Source organism: Schistocerca cancellata, chromosome 5 (assembly GCF_023864275.1).
Source record: "Schistocerca cancellata isolate TAMUIC-IGC-003103 chromosome 5, iqSchCanc2.1, whole genome shotgun sequence".
Classification (NCBI taxonomy): domain Eukaryota; kingdom Metazoa; phylum Arthropoda; class Insecta; order Orthoptera; family Acrididae; genus Schistocerca; species Schistocerca cancellata.
In genome coordinates, this window is record NC_064630.1 from 665,907,028 (window position 1) to 665,932,888 (window position 25,861).

Consider the following 25,861-nt stretch of genomic DNA (forward strand, 5'->3'; position numbering starts at 1 on the left):
AAATACCCAACCGTTGCTCAATCCAATCTCGCCACTTTAATAGATGGTGATGAATGGGATCCCGTGCTCGGGAAGCGAGAACGCGACCGCGAGACCATGAGCTGCGGGCATTATCCACGAGACACAGCTTAACAAGTCAATAACGCGTTGGTCCACTTCTGGCCCTTATTCGGCTTGGCAGTGACAGGAGTGTCAGATGTCCTCTTGAGGGAAATCGTGCTGAATCCAGTTCAATTGGTGCGTTAGATTGCCATAATTCCGAAGTCATTGGAGGGCGCTGCCCATTATGCTCCAGCATGAAGCTAAGCAGTAGAAAAGCTCGCCATGTGCCGGTGACCACTATTTTGCTGAAATGTAGGCTCAATATGGTTTGCCATGAAGGGCAACAAAACGGGGCATAAAATATTGTCGACATACCGCTCTGCTGTAAGCGTGCCGCGAATGACAACTAAAGGGGTCCATCTACGAAATGAAAAGGCAGCCCAGAGCATCATTTCAGGTTCTCAGGCCACATGATGGGCGACAGTTAGCTTCGTATCCCACTGCTGTCCGGCGTATCTCCAGGAACCACTGGTCATCGGGACGTGAAATGTCTCTTATCACTCCAGCCGGTGAGATTCCAGGCAGAATGTGCCGACACCACTGAAGAAGGGCTTCTCAGCCTACAGATGTCAATGGCAGCCACCGCATGAGGCGTCGTGAGCTCAGCCACCTACTTACGGTCCTTACGGTTAACTGCAGCACCGGTTGCACGTCGTATCGATGATGATAAGGAATCCGGGGCTCTTCAGTGCCTCTCTGATGAATGCTCGGTCCTTACGTATTGTCATATAGCTAGGTAGACCGCTTCCTCCCTTCTCGATGCTGTGTTCGGCCATGGCTCAAACTCCTGCCATCATCGTCGTATAGTAGCATAGCTGCTATTCAAAGGTGGAGCGATTCGCCGATTACTCCAACCAGCTTTCTTGAGCTCAACAGCACGTCCTATCTCGAATGATGAAATCTGCATACATTGTCCACGCACCTGTCTCGAAGGCACAGTTACTGTCCAACTGAGTATACGGAATGATATTTGTGAAGACGGTGTCCTGGTATCGACATTTGCCCTGTTTACCGTTCTTGCCGACTGCTTGGTGAAACTGTTGTGCAGCGTCACACATTCGTCTATCGGCCACCAAAGTTTACTATTTTGCATCTCCCGTCGATACCAAGAAAATTGGGAATACACACCAATTAAGAAAATACATCATTAGGAACATCTTCCAGTCTATCTCTCCTTACTCTAAGATTGGAAATTACAATTAGCTACTTGCCAGCTGTGTCACAAGAGGTAGTTAATTGCAAACAGGTCTCTGTTGTTACAGCAGTAGGCAACTATTTTCTTTGTAAAATACCAATTTATTGAAGTAAATACCAAGCTACCACGCTACCAGCAGGAGAGCAATACCCAACTATTCAATGAAACTGACGTATAGCAGGCCTTATTATTACTTTTTTTCAAAATAGCGGCGTTCGAGCCAATTTACTGCGTTCCATTCAGCAAGGGTTAGAGCAAGCAACATTAAATAATGGAATGAAAAAGTATCATTAATACAATTTACAGATTATGTGACAAGAAGAGGACGATCGAAATTGCAAACATAAAGTTCTACGAGACGTTTTTTGCTGTTTAAAACATGCGTCCAGGGCAGTGAGTCAAGACTTTAGCTTTGCATTGCCCTGGCAGCGGTCCACCAGCTGAACTATCCCGAGCTGGGCCAGGAGCCTTCAGCGGACTCCCACACGCCCGTCAGTCGGCCGCGCCAGGCTACCAGTGTGTGCGCCGCTGCCGTTACTCCGCTAACTGCCTATTACAGCTAATCTTGTGACAACAGTGCGCCGTTTCTCTTTGTGTCCACAGCTGGGCTACAGCGTGGGAGGCGTGACGAACGGCTCGCTGCTCGGGATATTCACACTCGGCATGCTGGTTCCCTCGGCCAACACAAAGGTAAGCACTTATCGCAATTTAACGGTGACACGACACCATCGTTTCTCATTACATTTGTACTGTAACACTTCTGCTACTAAATGTAGCTGAGTTTTCTCTTTTGATGCTAGTCAATTGTCAGGATGAGCATTACTGCAAAGGGCATTTGATTCTAAAGCATTATGTCAGGGCGAAAATAGTAAATAAATTAATTTTTCTCTCTTAACAACATGTGGGCAGGGTGGGTCCTTCCTTAGCTCTGGTAGGAGGTAGAATGAAACAGCATTTTTACATATAACTTTTATTGAAAGTTTTGTACAACTGTTTCCTTACTGGATGTTCTGGCTCGGAGAGCGGCAGCTGTGTCGTTTGCGAAGCCTTCTGCTGCGGCAGCGGCGGCGTCTGATGACTCATGGCGGTGTGTACCTCGTGTCGCCGTCTCGCCCAGTTGACTGGAGACGCGCATCGTGCTGTGGCCCGTTTAATCAATGAGAACGAAGTCGTGCATCGGATGGTGATACCTTGGATGTGGCATCCCAGTGTTTCTCTTCTCTAAGCGGCCGCGTGTGTCAGTGTTGCGCGTCGGCCAGCGGAGCGGCGCGGCGGGGGAAGGCCAGTGTCTCGGACTCTAACAACGGACTCCCGCTTGCCAGTCTTCGGCTGTCAGATCTTCATCCCAGCTCGCAGGTGACTGCTGGTGTGAGGCCGTCTCCCGTCCTCACGAGTCACCCGGGTACGTAAAAATCAGTCTTCAAATACCTTCTAACTCCTGTCATCTGACGGCGAGGCTGCTGCTTGCTATTCCATTACAGCGACGAACTTCGTGCTTCTGTGTACGATGTAGTCTCTCCCTGCATGACGGTCTTCAGCTCCGAAACTGAACTGAAAACTACTCTCTTTGTCGGGTCCACTGCGTCTCGCGTAATTATTCACTTCAGTTCACTGGAGGTGAACGACTTCACGGTCACTGCCTCTTCTGTCACGTTGAAAAGCTTCTCGAACAATCTTCTTAACGGCGTTCATTGGCTCTTGGAATGTAGGCGAGGGCCTATGATCACATGTGACAACTGAGAAACACGTGAGTCTCTTCTGCCACGTTGAAAAGCTTCTCGAAGAATCTTCTTGACGTGAGCCGGTCGGGCGATGCCCTGACGGCTGAATCGACAGTTTCCGCTTATATGGGGAGGGCGATGGCTTCTCCAGAACGTGCTGACTTCATGGTCATTGGCTCTTCTGTCACTGCTGCTCTGCCCGATGTTTGCCCGTGTGTAACTCTTCTAAACTAAACTAAGTTTTTCATTTATTTTCTTATTTCTACTTCATTTCACATTGATTTCACTAATTTATTCACCTATCTTAAGTATCACTCAACAGTACTGTCAGCAGAAAGTCGAAAACTTTCGTAATCAGGGTTCTGTACATACATCGGTTAAAATGCAGCCTTATAGGATCACGTTTGTTGTCCATCTGTCTGTCTGCCTGTGTCTCTGTCCGTCTGTTAAAAACCAATTTTTTTAGGAACAAGTAGACGTATGAATTCGTAATTCGTCACTCCCTGTCCGTTGGTGGTGCAAACATGAAGATTTATAAGGCAAGTCGATCAACAGATACGGCCATTTACATCACCCACTTTGATACTCGCAGACTCATTCACCAAAATGTATAGGGTGCATGTTGTAGACCTAGAATCATGCAACTGAGAGTAACAAGGTTTAACAGTACAATTACAGGGAAAAATCCGAAACATGTGGATCTATAATTATGTCACACAGAAAAATTTTTGTCATTTGTTGTCCGTCACTTAAGATCCTATTCTCACAAGAATGGTAAGACACATGAAGTTTCAATTTATGTCTTTTTCTAAAGTCTGTGGTTCCTCTGTGCTGTAAGAAAGCTAACCAACTAAATCGAAGCAATCAAAATATACGACCGTTTGTCACATATTTTGGAATGTTTTATATAAGATATTCTCCGCTCAGGGACTGGGTGTTGTGTTGTCCTAATTATCATTTCATCCCCATCGACGTGCAAGTCACCGAAGTAGCGTCAAATCGAAATGCTTGCACCGTGCGAATGGTCTACCCGACGGAAATCCCTAGTCACAAGACATTTATTTTTACCATATATATATCAAAATTTAAAAAGGGAAATGGATAGGTTAAATTTAGATATAGTGGGAAGTAGTGAAGTTCGGGCACAGGGGAAACAAGACTTCTGGTCAGGTGTATACAGGGTTATAAATACAAAATCAAACAGGAGTAATGCAGGAGTAGGTTTAGTAATGAATAAAAAAAAAGCAGGAGCGTGGGTAGGCTACTACGAACAGCATAGTGAGTACATTATTGTAGATAGAAACAAAGCCCACGCCTACCACAGTAGTACTATGGCTCCACAGACTACGAAGAGATTGAAGAAATGTATAAGACATTATTCAGATAGTGAAGAGACGAAAATTAGTCATTAGGGACTGAAATTCGATAGTAGGAAAAGGAAGGGAAGAAAAAGTTGCAGCTGAATATGGGATGGCGGTAAGGAATGAAAGAGGAAGCCGCCTGGTAGAATTTTGCACAGAGAGGAATTAAAGCGTGGTTTGATAATCACGAAAGGGTGTATACGTAGAAGAGGCCTGAAGATACTGGAAGGTTTCAGATATATTATATAATGGTAATACAGAGATTTACAAACCTGGTTTTAAATTGTAAGACATTTCCAGGGGCAGATGGGGACACTGACCACAATCTATTGGTTATGAACTGTAGATTAAAACTGAAGAAACTGCAAAAAGGTGAGAATTTAAGGAGATTGGACCTGGATAAACTGAAAGAACCAGAGGTTGTAGAGAGTTTGAGAGAGACCATTAGGGAACGATTGACAAGAATAGGGGAAAGAATTGCAGTAGTAGAAGAATGGGTAGTTTTGAGGTATGAAATAGTAAAGGATCAAATAGGTAAAAAAACTAGGGCTAATAGAAATTCTTGGGTAACAGAAGAGATATTGAATTCAATTGATGAAAGGAGAAAATATAGAAATGCAGTAAATGAAGCAGGCTAAAAGGATTACAAACGTCTCAAAAATGAGATCGACAGGAAGTGCAAAATGGCTAAGCATGGATGGCCAGAGGACAAATGCAAGGATGTAGAGGCATATATCACTAGAGGTAAGATCGATACGGCCTATAGGATAATTAAAGACACCTTTGCAGAAGAGATGGCCACTTGTATGGATATCAAGAGCTCACATGGAAAAGCAGTTCTAAGCAAAGCAGGGAGGAATATATAGAGGGTCTATACAAGGGCGATGTACTTGACGGCGATATTATGGAAATGGAAGAGGACGTAGAGGAAGATGAAATGGGATATTGCATGACGAATTTCGCAGAGAACTGAAACAAGGCCTCAGGAGTAGACAACATTCCATTAGAACTACTGATAGCCTTTGGAGGGGCAGCACTGACAAAACACTAGCATCTGGTGAGCAAGATGTATGAGACTGGTGAAATTCACTCAGACTTCAAGAAGAATATAATAATTCCAATCCCAAAAAAGCAGGTTTGACAGATGTGAAAAATATCGAACCATCAGTTTAAGAAGTCATGGCTGCAAAATACTACCACGAATTCTTTACAGACGAATGGAGAAACTGGTAGAAGCCGACCTCGAGCAGGATCACTTAGGATTCCGTAGAAATGTCGGAACACGAGAGGCAATACTGACCCTACGACTTATCTTAGAAGCTAGATTAAGAAAAGGAAAACCTACGTTTCTAGCAGTTGTAGACTTAGAGAAAGCTTTTGACCATGTTGGCTGGAATACTTTCAAATTCTGAAGGTAGCAGGGGGTCAAATACAGGGACCGAAATGCTATTTACAATTTGTACAGATAGCATAAGAGTCGAGGGGCGTGAAAGGGAAGCAGTGGTTAGGAAGGGAGTGGGACAGAGTTGTAGCCTATCCCCGATGTTATTCAATCTGTATATTGAGCAAGCAGTAAAGGAAACAAAAGAAAAAAAATGAAGTAGGAATTAAAATGTACGAAGAAGAAATAAAAACTTTGTGGTTTGCTGGTGACATTGTAATTCTGTCAGAGACAGTAAATGACCTGGAAGTGCAGTTGAAGGGAATAGACAGTGTCTTGAAAGGAAGATATAAGATGAACAACAACGAAAGCAAAACGAGGATAATGGAATGTCGTCAAATTAAATCAGGTAATTCTGAGGGAATAAGATTAGCAAATGACACTTAAAATAGATGAGTTTTGCTATTTGGGGAGCAAAATAACTGATGGTCGAAGCAGAGAGGATTTAAAATTTAGACTGGCAATGGGAGGTGTGTCTGAACAAGACACATTTGTTAACATAGAGTACATATTTGTCATCGTTTTTTCTGAAAGCAGTTTTATGGAGTGTAGCCATGTACGGAAGTGAATAATGGACGATAACTAATTTAGACAAAAAGAGAATAGCTTCCGAAATGTGGTTTGCAGGAGAAAGCTAAAGATTAGATGGGTAGATCACGTAACTAGTGAGGAGGCACTGAATAGAATCGAGGAGAACAGGAATTTAACAAGAAGGGATCAGTTGGTAGGACATGTTCTGAGTCACCAATGGAATACCAGTTTAGTACTGGAAGGCAGCGTGGAGGATAAAAATCGTACAGGGAGCCCAAGAGATGAATACACTAAGCAGATTCAGAAGGATGTAGGTTGCAGTAGTTACTTGGAGATGAAGCAGCTTGTGCAGCGTAAGATAGCATAGAGGGCTGCATCAAACCAGTCCCTGGACTGAAGACCAGAACAGCAACGTAATTTGATACTCGCAAACTCAGTTATCTAGAATCATGACAACTGGCAAGAAGAAAGGCTTCAGAGTACAAGTAAATAGAAAAATCCAAAAATTTTAATTTTTAACTTTATCACAGAATTTTTTCATCTTTTATCTGAATGCCTTTCTGTCCGTCCTTCTGTTAAGACGCCTTTTTCTCATGAACAGGTTGTGTCAAGTTGAAATTTAAACCACTTACTTGGTCTATGGTCCCTCGATAATGTACAGAAGTTAAGCTTCTGAGACAATGCAGCCATAAGATACTAGCATTTTCATAACATATTTTTGTCGTTTCGTCCAGAGATGGCCTTGCACACCGAAGTCGGTGACGTGAATCGGTACTACAAACATTCGCAAGGGCTTGCTGCAAGCTGCAGCGCCGTATTGGTAGTGCACCAGAAGACCACACCTCCGTCTCAACAATAAGCAGCGCCCTCACACGGAGTTCAGTATAGTGCCAAGTACGCAACAGTTTAGCCTTAGTTCGCTACAGCAGTCAGCATCATTATATAGGACCAACTAGTCGGTAAAGTTTCACATGATCTTTCGGTGTTACTGATGTTCAACATTATACGTCAAGAGATTAGCGTCAAAGAAGTCTGTCAAATGTAGTAAATCTTTTATTCGTTTATGTAATAATGTAACTAAAATTTAATGTGTTCTAGTCTCATGAGCCTCCTCTCAGAGCAATCAAAGAATCGACAGAACAATATAAACATTTTCATACTTCCAGACTCACTCATCAAAACATGGTACGTCTTGTTGAACTACATTCATGAAACTCGGCAAGAAACAAGATTTCACAGTACAAGTAAAGGAAAAACTAGTAAAATTTTAATTTATAATTACGTAAATTGAGAAACATAAATTTCTATCATTGGTTATCCGATTTCGAACTTAAAATTAAAACATTCTCTAAAGTCCCCGAATTTCTGTGACTGCTCTCTTACCAGTATCAATGTATATTTTTTATTTTTTTGGTCGTCAGTCTTCTGAATGGTTTGACGTGCCCCGCCACAAATTCCTCTCCTGTGCTGACCCCTTCATCTCAGAGTAGCACTTCCAACCTACGTCCTCAATTATCTGCTGGATGTATTCCAATCTCTATCTCCCTCTACAGTTTTTGCCCGATACAGCTGCCTCTAGTACCATGTAAATCATTCTCTCATGTCTTAACAGATGTCCTATCATTCTTTCCCTTCTCCTTATCAGTGTTTTCCACATTTTCGTTTCTTTTCCTCTCCGATTCTGCCCAGAACCTCCTCATTCCATACCGTATCAGTCCACCTAATTTTCAACATTCGTCTGTAGCACCACATCTCAACTGCATCGATTCTCTTCTGTTTCGGTTTCCCACAGTCCATGTTTCACTACCATACAATGCTGTACTCCAGACGTACATTCTCAGAAATTTCCTCCTCAAATTAAGGCCGAAATTTGATGTTAGTGGACTTCGCTTGGCTATGAATGCCCTTTTTGCCATTGCTAGTCTGCTTTTAATGTCCTCGTTGCTCCGTTCATCATTGGTTATTTTACTGCCTAGAAATCGGAATTATTTAACTTAATCTATTTCGTGACCATCAGGCCTGATAAGTTTCTCGCTGTTCTCATTTCTACTTCTTTTCATTACCTTCGTCTTTCTTCGATTTACTCTCAATCCATACTCTGTACTCATTACACTGTTCATTCCGTTCAGCAGATCATGTAATTCTTCTTTACTTTCACTCAGGATAGTAATGTCATCAGCGAATCGTATCACTGATGTGCTTTCACCTTGAATTTTAATCCACTCCTCAACCTTTCTTTTATTTCCATCATTGTTTCCGCGGTGCGCAGATTGAACAGTAGGGCGTAAGGCCCTGTCTTAAGCTCTTTTTTAATACCAGCATCTCGTTCTTGGTCGTCCATTCTTATTATTCCCTCTTGGCTCTTGTACATACTGTAGATGGCCCGTCTCTCCCTATATATCACTCCTACTTTTCTCAGAATTTCGAACATCTTGCACCGTCTTACACTGTCGAACTCTTATTCCAGGTCGACAAATCTTATGAACGTGTCTTGATTTTTCTTTAGTCTTGCTTCTATTATTAACCGCAATGTCAGAATTGCCTCCCTCGTGCTTTACCTTTCCTAAAGCCAAACTGATCGTCATCTAGCAAATCCTCAATTTTCTTTCCATTCTTCTGTATATTTTTCTTGTAAGCAAATAGGATGCATTAGCTGTTACGCCGATTGTGTGGTAATTTTAGCACTTGTCAGCACTTGCCCTCTTCATAATTGTGTGGATGATGCTTTTCCTTAAGTATGTCTTTAGACTCATACAATCTACACAAAAACGTGAATAGTCGTTTTGTTGCCACTTCCCCCATTGATTTTAGAAATTCTGATGGAATGTATTTGATATTAAGTCCTCCAAAGCTCTTCTAAACTCTGATTCTAATACTGGATCCCTTGTCTCTTGTAAATCGACTCCTGTTTCTTCTTCTATCACATCAGACAAATCTCCACTCGCAGAGGCTTTCAATATAATCTTTCCATCTATCAGCTCTCTCCTCTGCATTTAACACTGGAATTTCCGTTGCTCTCCTGATCTTATCACCCTTGCTTTTAATGTCACAGAAGGTTGTTCTGGCTTTCCTGTATGCTGATTGTGTCCATCCGACAATTATTTCTTTTTCGATGTCTTCATCTTCTTCCTGCAGCCATTTCGTCTTAGCTCCCCTATTTATTTCATTCCTCAGCGACTTGTGTTTTTCTATTCCTGAGTTTCCCGAAACATTTTTGTACTTCCTCCTTTCATCGATCAGTTGCAGCGTTTCTTCTGTTATCCATGTTTCCTTCGCAGTTACCTTCTTTGTACCTTTATTTTCCTTCCCAACTTGTGTGATGGCCGTTTCTAGGGATGTCCATTCCTTTTCAACTGTACTGCCTACTGAGCTATTCCTTATTGCTGTACCTATAGCCTTAGAGAACTTCAACCGTATCTCGTCATTCCTTAGTACTTCCGTACCCCACTTCTTTGCGTATTAATTCTTCTTGACTAATGTCTCAAACTTCAGCCTACTCTTCATTACTACTATATTGTGATCTGAGTCTTTCTGCTCCTTTGTATGCCTTACAATCCAGTATCTGATTTCGGAATCTATCTGACCGTGATGCAATCTAACTGAAATCTTCCCGTATCATTTGGCATTTTCCAAGTATAGCTCCTCTTGTGCTTCTTAACAGAGTATTCGCTTACTAGCTGAAATTTATTACAGAACTCAATTAGTCTTTCTCTCTCACTCCTTGTCCCAAGTCCATATTCTCCAGTAACCTCTTCCTCTTCTCATTCCCCTGCAACTGCATTCCAGTCCCCCCATGACTATTAGTTTTCCATATCCCTCTCCATAATGTGTTACCATTTCAATAACCTCACACATTTCCTCTATCTCCACCTTCAACTTGCGACGTCGACATGTAGACCTCAACTATCGTTATCTGTGCTAGTATGCTGTCGATTCTGATAAGAACAACCCTACCACTGAACTGTTCACAGTACTACTCCCTGCCCTATCTTCCAATTTACTCGAATCCTGTTTCCGTAATACCATTTTCTGCTGCTAAAGATATTAAAATGGTTCAAATGGCTCTAAGTACTGTGCGACTTAACATCTGAGGTCATCGGTCCCCTAGACGTAAAACTACTTAAACTTAATTAACCTAAGGACATCATAAACATCCATGAACGAGACAGGATTTCAATTTGCGACCGTAGCAGCAGTGCGGTTCCAAACTGAAGCTCCTAGAACCGTTCGGCCACGGTACAGTCTGTTGATATTACCCTATACTTATCTGATCAGAAATCCTTTTCTTCAAACTTCACTTCACTGACCTCTACTATATCTAGATGGAGCTTTTGCACTTCCCTCTCCAGATTTTCTAGTTTCCCTACCACGTTCGAGCTTCTGACATTCCACGCCCTGACTCATAGAACATCTTTCCGTTGATTATTCAATTTTTTCTCATGGTAACCTCCCCCTTGGCAGTCCTCGCTCTAAGATCCGAATGGGGGACAATTCTAAAATCTTTTGCCAATGCAGAGATCATCATGACACTTCAATTACAGGCCACATTTTCTGTGCATACACGTTACGTGTCTTTAATGCAGTGGTCTCAATAGCCTTCTACATCCTCATGCCGTTGATCATAGCTGCTTCTTCCGCCTTTAGAGGCAGTTTCCCACCCATAGGACAAGAGTGTTCGCTGAACGTCTGTCCGCTCCTCCGCCATGTTTGACAAGGCCGTTGGCAGAATCAGGGTCGACTTCTTACGTGTATAGTTTTCGGCTACCAATGCTGATTATTAATCGAAATTTAAGCAGCGACGGCTTTCGGGACCGAAGACGTTTTGATTATGAATCAAAGACGCTACCCCCAGACACAACAGACAAAAATCGTCCAGTTTCTTGATTCCCGAGATGCACGAAATATCTATATGCGTAATTAAGTTCGTGCAGAATCGTCTGAGCGTGCATCCTGCTCGCACCTGGCCATTTTCTTTTTTTGATTCCTCAGTATACTCAACTTAGAACGTAGTGCTGATTTCAAAATTCCAAGTACCGGGTGATCAAAAAGTCAGCGTAAATTTGAAAACTGAATAAATCATGGAGTAATGTAGGTAGAGAGGTACAAATTAGACACACATGTTTGGAATGACATGGGGTTTTATTTGAACCAAAAAAATACAAAAGTTCAAAAAATGTCCGACAGATGGCACTTCATATGATCAGAATAGCAATAATTAGCATAACAAAGTAAGACAAATCAAAGACGATGTTCTTTACAGGAAATGCTCAATATGTCCACCATCATCTCTCAACAATATCTGTAGTCGAGGAATAATGTTGTGAACAGCACTGTAAAGCATGTCCGGAGTTATGGTGAGGCATTGGCGTCGGATGTTGTCTTTCAGCATCCCTAGAGATGTCATTCGACCACGATACACTTGCAACTTCAGGTAACCACAAAGCCAAGTGCACGGACTGAGGTCTGGGGACCTGGGAGGCCAAGCATGACGAAAGTGGCGCTTGAGCACATGATCACCACCACACGACGCACGCAAGAGATCTTTCACGCGTCTAGCAACGTGGGGCTTAGCTCCATCCTGGATAAACATCCTACGTTCCATCAGGTGCTTATCAGCCAGGCTAGGGATGATGCGATTCTGTCACATCGGCGTACCTCTCACCCGTCACGGTAGCAGTTACAAAACCAGAATCGCGCATTTCCTCGAAGAAAGAGGCCCGATAACTTTTTTGTTCTAATAAAACCCCACGTCATTCCAAGTATGTGTGTCAATTTTTACCTCTCTATCTACATTATTCCGTGGTTTATTAAGCTTTCAAATTTGTACTGACTTTTTCATCACCCGGTACTTCCTTTCTTTTTAGATCATAAATATTAATACAGTAGCTCATTTTGAGTGAACGAACTCCTAAATTCAACGTTTAACAAGTCATATTTAATTATCTCGTTTTGTGTCAAAACGATAAAAGTCACTGGAAGGAAAGTTTCGATCCGTAAGGGAATAGTATAGGACCAGAATTTTATAGTATATTGTGAAATAAATGTTATGCTGTCCGATTGAGGAAATCTTTAGTGACATTTGGGAAATCACTTTCTTATCCCTCAATGGTTATCACTATTAATTTTTTTCATCACACTTGCTAACTCCTGTTAATTAACTGTTTGAATCTGTGAATAATGTCGTACTAACAATATCGTAACGGCAATCACTTTATCTTCCCTAATAATATCGATAAGATGGACAAGTTCATTTGTAAGGAAAACGTGCAAAAAACATTAGTCCTAAGTATGATTTCGAGATGATGTGGGACAATGTGTTATCTTATTTATGTGACACTGTCTCCGGGGATTGTGTATTATCCGAGAGTAATACTTTTCTCCTTAAAGCGACATTCGGTTAACATTTTTTATTATGGTGATCAATGTAAACCTCCCGTTGCTAATCTTTACCCTAGTGGTCTATCACAGATCTCCGAAAAATTTTGCAAGGGCATTCTATTTTAAGCTATGTAAATGGAACATTTTTGCTTTCTATAGGGATCATCTCAAGGCGTATGTGGTCCAACATAGTTTGTTCTCCTTTCCCGAGCGTTGAATGTTTCCCAACTTCCCACCCTAGCCTTTCACCCGTCAGTCACTGACTGCTGGACGCCTTGCACACAGGTCAACAAATCTGAGCATCGGAGGCATAGTTAACAACCACTCCGTAGATGATTTTCATGCAGACACTAACGCCTTTTACCGAGAAGCTAACGCCATGAAGTGGCACCCAAACTATTACTCAAGTTCCTGGGTGGAATCTGTGGGACATTCTGCAGAATTTCATCCACCCGAACAGAAAGCCAGCAAAGGCAGATAAATACGACTACACCATAAACGGGTAAACATATCCTTCGTTTCAGACATTACTAATATAGCGGAAAAAAAAGGAACTACGTTGAGGTTCTACTGGTTGCCTATCATTTCGGCTATTTTCTTTCTTCTACAGTGATTTGTTCTTTGCTATGTTCTGTACTGTTCATCGCATATTTCAGCTCTTTCGCATTCGGTGTATTCCTCAGTGCCGAACAGCGTAGTGACGTATTCCAGTCTCTCCACAGTTGTATTCGGTTTAGATGCAGTAAAATGGTTCATAGTACTCTTGAAGTTACAATGCACCTATATTCTTCGGCGTGTAAAAGCTTTTGTGAGACGTGTACTTAATGTTACGTAATCAATAGAAACATGGGAACAATTCGGAACAACGTTTAACGAATGAATACAGGTAGTTACACCCTGACAGTTACCGCACATGGATTTGCTCAAGTTCAACAATGATCGAAATACAAAAATAATAATAAATTAATGATTCACTGTAGATAGCAAAAACTGTGAATAATTAAGTGGTTGAATAAATTTAGAATGCAGAATAATTACGGTCGCCAGATCAAAAACGGGCAAAAATTTAATCTGGTTAATGACTGACGTAGCGTTGAAATCATGTAATAATCAGGACCGAATGACAATGAATTAACAAAATGCACTCACGCGAGCATAGATGTTAAAGACCTGTCTACATCGAACAAAATAATTTGGAAACACTGATACTATTTACAGTTACTAAGATCTACAATAGGTAGTAAATAGGAAATCTTCATGGAAACTGTGCTGAATTACGTAGCTCACTGTAATGCTGCTTGTTGAAAATTTTGACAAGCATGACCAAAGCTAATTCCTGTTCTTCAGTATTTACTTCTCAGATTAAGGTCGGAAACGATTTAATTCATAGCAACGACCATTTGCCAACGTCAATGTTACGAGGTCGTAAGGGCATGAAAGTATTTGTAAAGCAAGACATAATACCATAAAATTGCTTTCTGTACTATAGCGTCAATATACTCTCTTTATTGAAATATAAATTGATTTATGATAACATTTGGTTTGATTGTCTGCAGTATTAGTGCAATACTATAATTGACACTGTTTTTGATTACAATAACTATTTGAATGACAGTTGACTTTAAAATTAATTGCGTTTAGCTTCTTCCAATCATTTCTTTCACTTTTGAATTTCAAAGTTTTGGTGCAAGGATGGCGCCCTGCTGATGTTTAATGACTTGAGTCAATTAGCATCACTGATTAAATTTGTGAATTGACTAAAAAAGTTTGTAATGTTGAGAAAGTAAAGTATCTCACTGACAAGCCTCATACGCAATTACAAAATAATTGGCTTGACATACTGTGCGACAAGTTGCTTGTGGATGGAAGTAATGTTTTTTATGGTACCTATTATTGGCAATAAGCTCTTCTTGGTTAGAAAGCAGGCTGAATAGCTTTGCGGCGTACAGTAATCTTCCTTACCTCCCAGATCTTCTTACAGGCATGTAGTGCACCCATACATGTGGTCACTCACTTATGTATTTTGCCTTGCCACATATTACAAAACAGACTGCAGAACAATCTCCATTTTGCATTAACGCTCCCTCACTTCACGTCCATATACTACCACAGATAATTAACAACTCTCTTAGTTTCTTCCATTACTACGACTGCTCGCACTCATGTCCACGACGTTATGTCTGGCGGACACAATGGTACGCGTTCACTGAGCCACGCCTCCAGCGGCTCTGGACTATGAGCGTCATCTGACGCTGCAATACATGATGGCCGGTGGCAGCCACTCATTCCACTCGTAGTTGGACTCTTTGCAACGATACCATCGTCCGTGTTTAGTAAAGCGAGTCTGTTCCGTGTGGACATTGCGATAGCTGTACTGTTTCTTGCTGAATTATTTTTAACGCATCTTCATACACTTGGACAAATACAAGTTAAGTAAATATTCTGTTTGCTGTGTTAATATGTTCGCTAATCATTTCTACTCCTGTCCAGCTCTCCTATGATGACAGTTAATGCCCCACTCTGTAACCCACCTCCCCTTGCGGTTGTTTATGAAGATGCACACAACAGAATTTTCCTGACATTGCCACCATCTTTGCTACAAACATGTCGCATAATTCTTACTTGTTCTTCTGTCCGTCCCTGGTAGCTGAGTGGTCAGCGCGATGGAATGTCCTACCTAACGGACCGGGTTCGATTCCCGGTTGAGTCGGAGATTCTCTCCGCTCAGGGACAGGGTGTTGTGTTGGCCTTACCATTTCATCCCCATCGACAGGCAAGTCGCCAAAGTGGCGTCAACTCGAAAGACTTGCACCAGGCGAACGGTCTAACCGACGGGAGGCCCTAGCCACATGGCATTTACTTGTTCTTGTAATGTCATATTACGTTTTCATGAATGCAGTAGCCTGCCCTCTCTAATATAGGGTGCCTAGGAAGCTGTTATCTCGGATCGCTGGACAACTCAAACAAATAGTATTGATGGAGTTCATTATAGTAAGTTAAAATGACAATATTTAAACAAGACAGTTCATATGTCACTGCTATAGCGTTTGTATGACGGCTCGTAGTCCACTCCTCGCGGCCTTTTTTCTTTTTTTTTTTTTTTAGGTTGAAATAAAGCTTCACCGGTGGCTCTCAGTCTTCTGTCTTGGTGGATAGTAAAAACTGTTCCATTCGACTTTGACGTCATTCCAAAGACATCACTGGAGTGCACGTTGAAGTTGTGGCGGTGGGACTTGAAGTCCCGTCCCACCCTCCGACGGTGGAAGTTTAGGTCGCAGGCAAATACTAACTACGAACTACATTAGGTATCAACAGTGGTGACTTACGATGGTCGATAGCCATGGAGTGCTCAAGTCAACCCCGCGGGTAGGCGGCGCGGCGTTTCTATTATCTGCATGTAGATGCCGCTCCTATCGTGGTGTCGTCCTAGTCAGCGTACTATTGGCTGACGTCGTCTCAAGACCCTCTCTGCTGTAACGTTCCACGCCGACGAGACTGCGCTTGGTGTTACGCCGAAACAATAAACACTAATTGTAAGTGGATATAATTACAAAAAATTGTTTAAAACTCTTCGAATCAGGCGACTGTAAAATGTGAGGCCTTGTGTTGTAGTGTTAAAAAGTATTTCCTTCGCTTTGGGGAGAAGCTCATAGATAACTGTATATTAGTTCTCCTGCCATTCATTCGTTACACACGAAGTAATTCCCCCCCTTAACTTATTATATCGGTAGAAAACAATTATTTTTCGAAGCAGAGGAAGTGGGGAGAAAGGGAAAGGAGTGGGTGGGAAATCTTGACACCCAACCACACAGGGCATTGTCGTATTACAGTTGCGATAGTTGAAAATTTGTGTGGGAGCTGGACTCGAACCTCCTTTAGAACGATTCCCTTAATAGTCTGGACCACAGAGACCCAAATTCACACCATTTTCGCACCTTCCTGCGTCTATTACACCTCCTACTGACAAATCCCTGATTCCCGCAGGTATTCTAACGCATCCGCACCGACACACATGTAATGGAGGCGTCGCGCTCGTTCATATCAATTGTCGGACATGTCTCAGAGATACACAACACTCTGTTAAATTTAAAGCAAAACAAACTCGGAGATAGCCGTACCATCCTCATGGAGTGGAGTGCAGAGTACCTGTCGACGTGGATTCGCGTTTAGCAGTGACGGCCGTGTCTGCCCGCAGGGAGCCATCGCGGGCAGCCTTTGCGGCATGACCGCCGTGGCGATCCTCATAACCGGCGCGCAACACGCCACAGCCACCGGAAGAGTACGGTACCCGCCGCTGCCGACGTCCGTGGAGGGGTGTCCCGGTAACCTCACAGCCAGTGTGCACACCGCCGCAGCAGCCGCAGCGACCAGGTGAGCCATCCAAGTTGCTTACTTTTAGTAAGCGTATGTGGTTGAGTATGTTTCCCCGGGGTATATGCAAGCGCACAACTTCTACTGAGAACAGGACCACAGGACTCGCAAAATGCTACGCTATTAATCATTTTTGGCTGGAGTCTCCAAATATAACTACACTCCTGGAAATTGAAGTAAGAACACCGTGAATTCATTGTCCCAGGAAGGGGAAACTTTATTGACACATTCCTGGGGTCAGATACATCACATGATCACACTGACAGAACCACAGGCACATACACAGGCAACAGAGCATGCACAATGTCGGCACAAGTACAGTGTATATCCACCTTTTGCAGCAATGCAGGCGGCTATTCTCCCATGGAGACGATCGTAGAGATGATGGATGTAGTCCTGTGGAACGGCTTGCCATGCCATTTCCACCTGGCGCCTCAGTTGGACCAGCGTTCGTGCTGGACGTGCAGACCGCGTGAGACGACGCTTCATCCAGTCCCAAACATGCTCAATGGGGGACAGATCCGGAGATCTTGCTGGCCAGGGTAGTTGACTTACACCTTCTAGAGCACGTTGGGTGGCACGGGATACATGCGGACGTGCATTGTCCTGTTGGAACAGCAAGTTCCCTTGCCGGTCTAGGAATGGTAGAACGATGGGTTCGATGACGGTTTGGATGTACCGTGCACTATTCAGTGTCCCCTCGACGATCACCAGTGGTGTACGGCCAGTGTAGGAGATCGCTCCCCACACCACGATGCCGGGTGTTGGCCCTGTGTGCCTCGGTCGTATGCAGTCCTGATTGTGGCGCTCACCTGCACGGTGCCAAACACGCATACGACCGTCATTGGCACCAAGGCAGAAGCGACTCTCATCGCTGAAGACGACACGTCTCCATTCGTCCCTCCATTCACGCCTGTCGCGACACCACTGGAGGCGGGCTGCACGATGTTGGGGCGTGAGCGGAAGACGGCCTAACGGTGTGCGGGACCGTAGCCCAGCTTCATGGAGACGGTTGCGAATGGTCCTCGCCGATACCCCAGGAGCAACAGTGTCCCTAATTTGCTGGGAAGTGGCGGTGCGGTCCCCTACGGCACTGCGTAGGATCCTACGGTCTTGGCGTGCATCCGCGCGTCGCTGCGGCCCGGTCCCAGGTCGACGGGCACGTGCACCTTCCGCCGACCACTGGCGACAACATCGATGTACTGTGGAGACCTCACGCCCAACGTGTTGAGCAATTCGGCGGTACGTCCACCCGGCCTCCCGCATGCCCACTATACGCCCTCGCTCAAAGTCCGTCAACTGCGCATACGGTTCACGTCCACGCTGTCGCGGCATGCTACCAGTGTTAAAGACTGCGATGGAGCTCCGTATGCCACGGCAAACTGGCTGACACTGACGGCGGCGGTGCACAAATGCTGCGCAGCTAGCGCCATTCGACGGCCAACACCGCGGTTCCTGGTGTGTCCGCTGTGCCGTGCGTGTGATCATTGCTTGTACAGCCCTCTCGCAGTGTCCGGAGCAAGTATGGTGGGTCTGACACACCGGTGTCAATGTGTTCTTTTTTCCATTTCCAGGAGTGTATTATCGCTGTTTTTGCTATGGTAAGAGATATGAAATACAAGCTTAGTATTATTGCTTTTTAATTATCTCATCCATGGCTGTAATTTTCGGCAACTGTACTATATATTTTGCCAATAAATTATTATATAATATTTTGAACATTGCTTCACTGCAGCAACTGCTACACAACAGCAGGTGTAATAGACAGCCAACCAGTTTCAAGTGGTATATTAGACAACCAACAAGTTTCAATAAATGGTTCTTTTCAGATAAGCTTTACCATGTTTTCTACGGAATTAAACCCGGCTTCCTTAGGACAATAAACTTGACACGAGCACTCAGTCAGTAAAGCTATCTCCTCGTATTAGGAATCAGGACACATCTGTTAACTCAAACGCCAGCTAAACCCGCTGGGCAGAACAGGTGATTAGGATTGTGGAAAGGGCCAAATAAGTTGTCGATCAGGTTCACTCCAAATTGGTATTTATTGTAATTTAATAACACCTCTAAGCCGAACGGTACATAGCCTTTAGGAGTTTCAAAAAGGCAATTATTTCACGGCTCAAGGCCTCCAAACAGGGAGGCTGAGAGCATCAAGGCAAGGGTGAATAGACAAACATAAACAAGATCCAATGATAACGGCTGAAAGCCCACAATAAAATTTTCAAAATTTTAACATAAATTACCATAACCTTTCAAAGGCAGAAGCCCGCAATGCTTTTCTTTTTTTAGAATAAGGATTTAATGGCCACACAAAATGAATGGATGTGGCTTGGGTAGTTGAAACCACTACTCAACTTTGACGTCCTGGATCGGTGAACCACGAAGCTCGTAGCAATAGGACAGCTCCACACACGCTCCGACGTAACTTCCCTGGTCCGCGGCAACCGACCGACTCACTCCTCTCAGAATGCCGACAGCATCTAAAATAGTCAGTGGAAATAACGCCAACTACACACAGAACCTGACAAACACTTGCACAAAGACCTGAACCATACCCAACAGTAACTAAGCACTCAGGAAGACAAATGGGGAGTCGTTGCGCGCGCGCGCACCCATCCACCCACACACACGCACACACGCACACACGGACACACGGACACACGCACACACGGACACACGCACACACGGACACACGCACACACGGACACACGCACACACGGACACACGGACACACGCACACACGGACACACGCACACACGGACACACGCACACACGGACACACGCACACACGGACACACGCACACACGGACACACGCACACACGCACACACGGACACACGCACACACGGACACACGCACACACGGACACACGCACACACGGACACACGCACACACGGACACACGCACACACGGACACACGCACACACGGACACACGCACACACGGACACACGCACACACGGACACACGCACACACGGACACACGCACACACGGACACACGCACACACGGACACACGCACACACGGACACACGCACACACGGACACACGCACACACGGACACACGCACACACGGACACACGCACACACGGACACACGCACACACGGACACACGCACACACGGACACACGCACACACGGACACACGCACACACGGACACACGCACACACGGACACACGCACACACGGACACACGCACACACGGACACACGCACACACGGACACACGCACACACGGACACACGCACACACGGACACACGCACACACGGACACACGCACACACGGACACACGCACACACGGACACACGCACACACGGACACACGCACACACGGACACACGCACACACGGACACACGCACACACGGACACACGCACACACGGACACACGCACACACGGACACACGCACACACGGACACACGCACACACGGACACACGCACCACACGCACACACGCACACACGCACACACGCACCACACGCACACACGCACACACGCACACACGCACCACACGCACACACGCACACACGCACACACGCACACACACACACACACACACACACACACACGATCGGATAGCCAAAAGCCAGTCGTCCGGTAGGACGACCGACCGACGATCCACCAAGACCGTGCCCTGGCTCAAGTGATCCTTGGCGGCAATGGTCGGGCGAACCGTATCGACACAGACCTGACTGCTGCTCCAACCCGACTGCACTAAAGTGCGCGTCATTTATGACGGCGGCCGAGTTTAGGTTCGTTCTGCGAAGCTGACGTCACAAGTCAGCCAATGAACAGAGAACGATGTTGCCAGAGCTCGACTGCAGTGCAGAGCACGGACGAGTGTCTTCAGTTTTAGAAACGTTCAGTCATAAATAAAGTAATTGAACACAAGCAATGTCTTGATAGCAGACTTTCTTTTATAGAATGTTTGTAAGAAGCATTCTTCATACCAACTGCTTCATATTCTATTAATTAATTAAACCAAAGAAGCAATAAGCCTCCTAATTCAGGCGATAGCAAGGAAAGGTGTTTGTATCATTCTCACTAACCGCTTTTTCGCAATAAAGAACAGCGGTAACTGTTTATTTCCTATTGTACTTCGACGAAACGTGAGTAATTCATAATCATACCAGCAGTGTTTGTCGGTATTTTGCGTGATATTTTGAAGTCCTCCGGGAAATACATATTGAATGACGAGCTGAGTTTGCGTAGTGGTTAAAAGTGTATGACTGCTAAGCGAAAGGTTCTGAGTTTAAACCTTAATCGGTGCTTAATATTTTCTTTATTTAAAAACAATATCGAAGTGTCTTACTTCATGAATTTTATTCGTTTGAATGTAATTTTTTGAAATTTCTAGTGGCAACTAAAATCGACCATACGAAAAGTATACGCTATGGACTTTTACCTCTGGAAACTCTTCAAAATTTCGTGCAATGGTTTACTACATCTAATCCTGCACAATAACTGCGTTGAACATCGAAATAAAATTAGGTCATTTACGGGGGGGGGGGGGGGGGGGGGGGGGGAAGGTATCAGTCAAGATGTGTAAAAAATCAAATTTTTGGGCCAAATAGTTTTTGTGAAATCGAATGATAAAGTGTGTCAAAGCAGTCAAAACACCATGTGTCTGCACAGGCGAGCAGTGCAATAATGACAAAATCGCGCACATCGCGGAATGCGGGGAGCACGTTTCTGTAGCAGCGAAAGGGTTAATGCGGCCGTGGTGGCTTTACTTCATAAACTGCGCGCTCCCCCCTAAACGTAAGTTTGCGAACTATACTATGGCGCTGCTTCTCTTGGCGCGTACAACTGGTAACGCAGAAATCTCCCGCGTCTGGGCAGGCATGCACGAACTGCCAACATATAAGAATTGAACTATAGTGCCGCATAGCAACTCCCCGACTGGCAGGTCCGGACTGCGCTCCAAACACGTTCCAAGTGACTGGCAGGCCCGAACTACCTATCACAGACAACGACCGGGAAATAATAGCAGTCCAGTAAAGATACTACGAGAGGGGATATATGGATATGCACTGCTAGCGCCGGTCACGGTCAGGCAAAGTAGCAACTCAGTGACATTAGTAATTTAAATTAACGTAATGATGCGGAAATACGTTAAAAACAGGGTGTAAAATACATGATGGCGGGAACACGAGCCACGCACGGCTCATTAACTTTGGCATCTGCGGTTAGCGAACATGATTTGTGTAGATATATCTAAGTGTATCGGACTGAAAGCTATGGTTCTTGTGATCTCGATGCCCACAGTACATCGGCGGACGACGTGCTTCTGTTGTTCCGGCTGTCGTACATGTACTACACTGTGGTGGGCGCCCTGATTGTGGTCACTGTCGGCTGGGTCGTGAGCCGCCTGACGGGTCCTCTGAAGCCCGGCGACGTCGACCCCAGGCTGCTGGCGCCGCAGGTGCGGCCCACCGACCTCAAAACAGCGGCCCAGGACGACCCCGCTGCCGCAGTGGAGCTGCTGCCACGCGGGACACAGCACGACACCGACACCAGATCTAGCTAATGGGTACCAGGGAAAGAACGTCTGCCTCAAACACTACGACAGTGTATCTGGTTGGCGTGTAAGTTCGTAGCGTTTTTCCATAAGTTTAATAAACACAACAGATCCAAGTAAGAGATTTGGTCATCAATAATATAGTGTCCTCCGGACCCGCCAGGGTAGCTGAGAGCGCTAACGAGCTGCTTCGTGGACTCGGGTAGGCGCGCCGGCCCCGGATCGAATTCGCCTGGCGGATTAACGGCGAGGGCCGATGTGCCGGCCAGCCTGGATGTGGTTTTTAGGCGGTTTTCCAGATCCCGCTAGGTGAATACCGAGCTGGTTCCCATGTTCCGCCTCAGTTACACGGCTCGCACACATCTGAACACTTTCGCACTATTCCATGCACTACACTCGACGCAGACAGTTTCGATACTCTAATTCCGTCCTGGTGGTTACTGGGTGGCAACAGGAAGGGCATCTGGCCACCCCTTAACTATTAACATGCCAATCCGATTAACGATGGCTGACCCTGCGTAACTGCAGGACAAGGCTCAAGCATTAGATAGTATACTGTCCTCCACTATTTACAGCAGTTTTCCAACGATGCGGTAACTTCGCGATTCCGCGACTGTAGAAATCTCGTGGTTTTGAGACGAAGAACTCGTCGAGCCATGTTCGGGCGCACTTTCACTCGGAAAGGAAGTTCGTTGAAGGTTGTTTGACAGAGAGCGGGAAAGGTGAAAATCTGAGGGCGCAGAATCATTGAATAAGGTGGGTGCTTCCTTTGTCAGTCCTGCAGAATATGGCCGGGCGTTATCTTGGAGTAGCGTCGCTTCAAGCAGTCTTCCTGGTCGCTGTTGTTGGTTTGCGACTGCAAGACATTACACTTCGGGGAAGCAATGAGTCAGTCGTACACCACACCGTCGTTGCTCCACCAGATGCATTGCATTATCTTCTGTGGACGCGCGCAGGCCTTTGCACAGAGAGTTGCTGCTTAGTTTGGGACCAATCGTACGCTTTAGCACATGCACACCATTTTTAGTCACCAGGAATGCGGCAAGATAGAAATAATGGGGCTTATTCACGAGCTAATTGATGGCTAGGAAGCAGAAATCCATGAATAGCCACACGCTGTTTTTGATTTTGGCTTAGAATATGCGGTAGCTATACACCCGATCTTTGATCCTTCCTCATTGCATGCAAATGTCGTACGATGGTGGACTCATCACAGTTCATCGGTTATCAGATCTCGAGTACACTGACGTGAGTGATTGTTGGAGTAACGCGTTTAAATGATCTTTGTCAAATCCAGAAGGTCTTCCTGGACGTGGAAGTTCACTAATTTGAAAACTATCATCTTTAAAACGAGAAAACCATTCTCTTTCTATTCTCGGTCCAATGGTATTATCCCCATACATGGCGCAAGTTTTTCTCCGCTATCACCCACCTACTGAACTAAAGCAGAATTATATGTCGGAAATGTTCCGATTACTTCACTTGGCACTCCATTTTACATCGTCCTCAGCTCCGCTCAGTGTCTCCAAAAATGATAAAAATGACACACTATAAATAAACCCACGGCAACAGGAATACCAATATGAATAAAAGAAACACTACGAACTTACGCCCCAACGTAATATTTTTACTTCCGATTGAAGGAGGACAGTGATCCACTTTAACCGTTCCTGTGATTCTCGTACGAAGAGCTCACAAGTCACAGACAACATTTTGTACTGAAGATTGTAAGACAAATTAAAAGTGAAATCTGTAAAACTTTTTTCATATCTTTTTCTTTAGAACACGTTACTTATCAGAGACGATTATTACTTACATCTTAAGCTTTTACATTAAAAGATGCCGATTCATGTTTTTATTAGTTGATTACTTAGATTTGTTCTTAATTCTGAACTTTAGCGTTACTATAAATGTGGGAAACACGTTTCGTCTTATCAAATGTACTTGTTGGAGCTATTGTGTTTCCTATCAAGAGCGTTTAATGCTTCTGTGTCGGAAATTACACTGAGTGCAATATCATCTGAATTTCGCAAGACAGCAGAATGGTATCTAACCTTATGATCTATCTAAAAACCTGAATCTATCTAAATCAGAATCTGAAAATTGACGTATTGCGACTGATCTAGGAACAAATTTCATTGATGATTTAAAATAGCATTGCACAATCAAGGACATCTATTGTAATTAAATAGGAGCGGTGGGATGGAGTACGTAAGCGAAAAGGCTAACGAGTCCTGCTCCAGGAAATGTTTACTAAAACAAGGTATTCTCTGCTCGAAGTTTAGCTATCATTTAACAAGCAATACTCACCTTAACAGTACAGTTCCTTACCGCGTTTGATTTCTTGATCAATGCTAGGGACATCATTCCATCAGCAATGGATTGTGCCATCGGGGAGATTGGACACGGTTGATCTTGTGAACATATTAAAAATTCAAGGACACACTAGAGCGGTGGAGGGAATTACTACGAATTGAATACAGATGCCGTCAGACTTGGCATGTGACCATTTACTTCGCTCAAGAATTTCTGTATACCACAGCCAAGAAGTCCCAACAGGGCTGGATAGCGAAAGAACCAATGCGCCCTTCTGAAACTAAAATTGAAAAGGATTAAAAATCTATACCAGCAGAACTAAGCTATGTAACTCTCATGATAAATGAATTTAGTTACTGAACGGGTTACTTGCGTTGAGTGACGAAGGCGACTAAGTGGATTCCCAGCCAAAACTGTTTATTCTAAGTACACTCGGGAACAGCACGTGTTACTTACATCATCAGATTTTAGTTCATTGTTATGAACTCTTTTCTAAAACTCCTCAGACTCTATGCTCTGATGCATCCCCCTAGGGTGACTGTGGCCGATACCCAATCCGGTCCAATCAGACTGAGATTCAGTGTTCTTGTACAACAAGAACCAAGAAAGCTGTACGGCATCTTCGATTCCATATGCTCTCCCAATTAAGCACATATCCATGCATCACAGACATAGTTCTGATTAGGTTACGGGTGGAAGGCGACGTTGGATACTGATATGAGATAAAAAAAAGCAAAATCACTAAAGTTGGTTCTTCACGCAATCCTTCTCTCAAGCAGAGTTAGATGACAAGCAGATAGCAAAAAGCAATTTTCTGCATTTGGTGAACAGAGTTAATCATTACAAATGCTTTCACGAAAGCTGGCTGAGAGAGAATTCTTTTGACATCATCACTGGAGAAAGTACATGTCTCAACACCTGTGGTCTCA

At 44.3% G+C, this 25,861-nt stretch overlaps 1 protein-coding gene across 1 annotated transcript in view; it reads left to right on the forward strand.

Annotated features, from left to right (window-relative positions):
• LOC126188756 (sodium-coupled monocarboxylate transporter 1-like) overlaps positions 1–22,625 on the forward strand; it is a 93,936-nt gene extending 71,311 nt beyond the window's left edge. The window contains exons 11-13 of the mRNA XM_049930366.1: positions 1,901–1,987; positions 16,925–17,100; positions 22,364–22,625. Coding sequence (XP_049786323.1) covers positions 1,901–1,987; positions 16,925–17,100; positions 22,364–22,625 — 525 coding nt within the window. The remainder of the gene's footprint in view (positions 1–1,900; positions 1,988–16,924; positions 17,101–22,363) is intronic.
• The last annotated feature ends 3,236 nt before the right edge of the window (positions 22,626–25,861 follow it).